We start from the raw sequence: 3,968 nt of genomic DNA, 5'->3' as shown, positions 1-3,968 counted from the left end.
GAAAGCTATCCCATTTATAGGGTACTTGAACAATAAATAGCAGTCTTGTATTCATTAAGGGTAGGAAGACTGCTATGGAAGGCCCACTCACTGGATATGGAGAATGACTCATTAATCATTAAAATAACATGTAACGTCATATAAACTTGTTTTTGTTTCAGGTCATCCTAAAGAACAATAGGAACATTATCCACACCAGAGCCCAAGAAATATATGTACAGTGTTTATTATTCATATTTTATACATGAGGAAACAGACATGCTGGGAGTCAATTGCATACGCCTAGGCCTATGTTCATGTTAAGATCTTAGGCAACAAGAGGAGCAAAGAATGGATGTGGTAAGGCCAGAGGATTTGGCTGGTCTTATGAAGACAGGACTAATCTACCCAATTCAGTGAAGCATTTTATACTACAAAGTGGTTGCTTCTTTATTTCCTTGGCCAACAAATGGCACAAAGCTTTAAAAAAAAAAAAAAACAACCTTGAAAAGCAGAGTCCAAAATCAGAAGTCAAATAGTTTTAGAATGCTTAATGGTCTATTAGTTCTGCATTTCCACATACTTGGTTCTAAAATATATTTACCCTAACCTTTGTTTAAAGTTGACTACACACACACTTGTACATCCCTGAATCTGGATCATGGTATACAAAAAGTAGAAACTAGAAGTGTTTCAATGTGTACAATGTGATCTAATCCACAGTGGGAAAAAAGAAAGCAGGCAGATGAAAGTCCCAATACTTCTGGCAGGGCTGAGCCAAGAGATTTATACGAGATGGATATTAAGAGCCTTTGGCCAATGAGGTCACTGTGATTTATGTATCTTCACACTAAATCCACAGATGTTAGCCCACTAAGAACTGAGTGGAGGCCTTGTGAAATTTCTGATGGAAGGAAAATACACAAAACTACTGACAAGACCCACTGACTAATACAGTCACAGGTCCATGGTATTTGGCCGTTATGTTTTCCTGGAAACAGAAACCAAGACAAGTTTTTTTTTTCCCTAAAAACGTGGAAACGGCCCATAGCAGGGTGTGAGAGATCGTCACAGTTTTGACCACTTACCAGCCTTTGGATTCAGTTTACTGTTACAAAAACAGTACACGCATTTTTTTTTCTTGGGGCGGGGGGGGGAGTCCTCCCGGTGAGAGCCGGAACAACTGCTAATACAGAGTTTGATACTTGAACTTCATGACTGCATGTGAAATAAACCACAAACAAAACAACAAAACCCAAATCAAAACACCCAGACTCTGGAGCAGCGCTGCCAGAGAAAAGTATGGGGTGAATAGCTATATAACGTTAGGAAAATATCATTTCAGCATGTAATCAATATAAAAACACGTACACATCCTAATACTAAATGCTCAAAGCCCGATGTGACTTTTACTCTCACTGCAGTTTTCATCCGCACAGCCACGTTTCAAGCTCTTGTGGCTACGCGCCAGCGAGAAATAAAGCAAAGCCCGCACGTGCTTATAAGAATACCCACCAACTTCATTCAGGAAACAGGGCTTTTAGAGTTGGGCTGGGATTGCTCATTTCTGGTGTCCAGAGTGGACGCCTCGGGTGCTCGGCCAGAAAGGACGGTGACTGTCAGACGTGCATTTCTCCCCTGGACTACAAGCGTCCACTTAGAAGGACCTGCAGAGCCGTGGGCAGGCCAACGCGTACCCGGGAGGCCAAGCTCGTGGGGCGCCCTACCTGTCGAGCAGCGGGGTGTGGATGTGCAGGTGCTTCACTGCCACCTGCACGCGCCAGTCTGCGTGGCGTGCGGACGACACGGTGCCCGAGGCGCCGCGGCTGAGGTAGCGCAGATCGGCGAGTTTGTGGTAGGGGATGGTGGGCAGCGCGCTGCAGATGGCGTCCTCGTTCATCTCCGGGCGCGGCGGCTCCGCTCGGCCCCGGCCGCGACTGGTCCTTGTGCGGCGCTAGCTCTTCGGACCGCCCATTCCCCCGCGGCCGCTGCTGTTCTGGCCCCAGCAGAGCCGGTCTGATATGCCACGGACGACGCGTTTCCTTTCTACTCACCACAGGCGCTCTCTCGGCACCTCCCCTACAGAGCCCGCCCTCCGCTCCTCCGCACAGGCCCCGCCCTCGGCCCTTTGACCACAGGCCCCGCCCCCCAGCCGACTCCACCCCCTCCGTCCCTGCCCACACCCCCGCAGGCTCCTCCTGCGCTGTCAGCTTGACAGCTGGAACGGACGCCTGCTCTAGGCTGCGGTCCCATGACCCTCCGCGCAGGCCAGGAAGTTTCCCTCAGGGGAAAAGACCGGCTGGAGTACCGCGACGGGGTCGGATAACTCCGCGGGCCACACAGCAGCGAGGACTTTACGTTGCCGCAGCTCGTCAAAACCCAGATGTGACGAGTGGAGCGACTCCCGCCCCGAGGCCGAAGAACCAGGCAGACTTCCCAGGGAGATGGCAGCCCACCGGACGCCCCCACTCTTGTCAGTTCCAGCCACTTCCGGAACGAGAGTCCAAGGGGACCTCTGTCGCGGCTTGAGGAGTTTAGGTGTTGCACTTTCCCTTCCAGGAAACTTTACTCTCCGGAGCCTCGCGTAGAGTGAAAAATAACCTCAAGAGCTGCCGTTTGACTACGGCAGGGGTTCCTGAGTCTGGACGGATGCAGTTCAACACAAACAACCGCAACAATAAGCCGGCCGTCACCGGGCCATCCATTTACCCTAAACGCTTTTTCACTTAGACGACTGTTTAGGAGGGTGTTTGGTGCTCATATGTGTGAGAGGGTTAGTTGCATGCCCCTACACCCACTAGGATACAAAAATCTGCAATTACTCGTGTCCCTTATATGAATAGGGTTTTATGTATATGTAATAACATAGACACAGCCTCTCCTATACTCTAGCTTTTACAAATACACAGTTTGAAAATATGTATTCTTGGGCTGGAGACATGGCTCAGCAGTTAAGCGTGCTTGCTGTTCTTCCAGTTAGGTTCCTGGCACCCACCTCAGGCACCCACCTCAGGCGGCTCACAACTTCCAGCGGATCAGACACCCACTTCCGGCTTCTGAGGGCACCTGCACACACATCCATACACATTAATATAAAAAACTTTAAGAATACGTATTATTATTTACATGTGGGACTTGAACTATGCATATATGCTCAACTAAGAATACATGACATAAATGGAAATTTTGGGCATATATGTGCACATATACAATTAATAATTAAAAATCTTGATATTAATGCTGAAGTATATTGATCAGGCAAGAAACAAACAAACAAACAAAAAAACAAAAAAACTAGAACAAATGTATAAATTAGCCTCAAAAATAAGCATCACATCTATAGGTTGAATTCATTTATTCAATATTTCTACAAAATTAAAATTTGTTTTGCCATTTATTGTGAACAAAGGCTATTTGTACCTATGTTGCATTAGTTTGGAAAAATAGCATAGAAGCTTTAAGTCATAGCTCTTCGTTTAGAAATGACATCATTTGGAAAAATAATGTCTGGCATGCCTTTAATCCCAGTACTCAGGAGGCAGAGACAGGTGAATCCTTGTGAGATTAGAGTACAGGCTGGTCTGCATAATGAGTTCCAGGCCAGCTGGCCTTCATGGAGACCCTGTTATTGTTTTGTTTTAAATAAAGTCTTTAAAAAAAGCACACTTTTAACCCAGGTGTGGTAGTATTGTTACATGCTTATAATTCCGTGTTTGGGAGGCTGAGGGGGGAAGATCACAAGACTCCCCCAAAACAGAACCAAACAAAACAAGCAGAGACAGAGGCATAATTCCAATAATTTCAAACATCTCACATTCAAAAAGTTTTAATTTTTTAATCTCAAAACATCTAGAAAGTTTAAAAACCACAAATGCTGGAGAAGCCACTATAATTCCATAATAATGGAGGTTCCACCCAGGAAATTGAATGTTTAGGGTATATTTGGTATTCTTCTGCTCCAAATCTAAAAACATACATCTTTTATCTAA

General features: G+C 46.0%; 1 protein-coding gene across 3 annotated transcripts in view; it reads right to left on the bottom strand.

Annotated features, from left to right (window-relative positions):
• The window catches only part of Ripk2 (receptor interacting serine/threonine kinase 2), a 33,879-nt gene extending 31,810 nt beyond the window's left edge, over positions 1-2,069 (bottom strand). For 2 of the 3 annotated variants that reach the window (XM_008827610.3, XM_017796758.2), the window contains exon 1: positions 1,707-2,069. In XM_008827610.3, the coding sequence (XP_008825832.1) occupies positions 1,707-1,879 (173 nt within the window). In that variant the 5' untranslated portion in view covers positions 1,880-2,069. The other variant, XM_017796759.2, reaches the window with a different exon arrangement.
• Positions 2,070-3,968: the final 1,899 nt, after the last annotated feature.

The sequence above is a fragment of the Nannospalax galili genome, unplaced genomic scaffold, assembly GCF_000622305.1.
Source record: "Nannospalax galili isolate Female #2095 unplaced genomic scaffold, S.galili_v1.0 scaffold872, whole genome shotgun sequence".
Classification (NCBI taxonomy): domain Eukaryota; kingdom Metazoa; phylum Chordata; class Mammalia; order Rodentia; family Spalacidae; genus Nannospalax; species Nannospalax galili.
The sequence above is the reverse complement of the archived record's forward strand: the minus strand, read 5'-3'. Positions and strand labels throughout refer to the sequence as shown.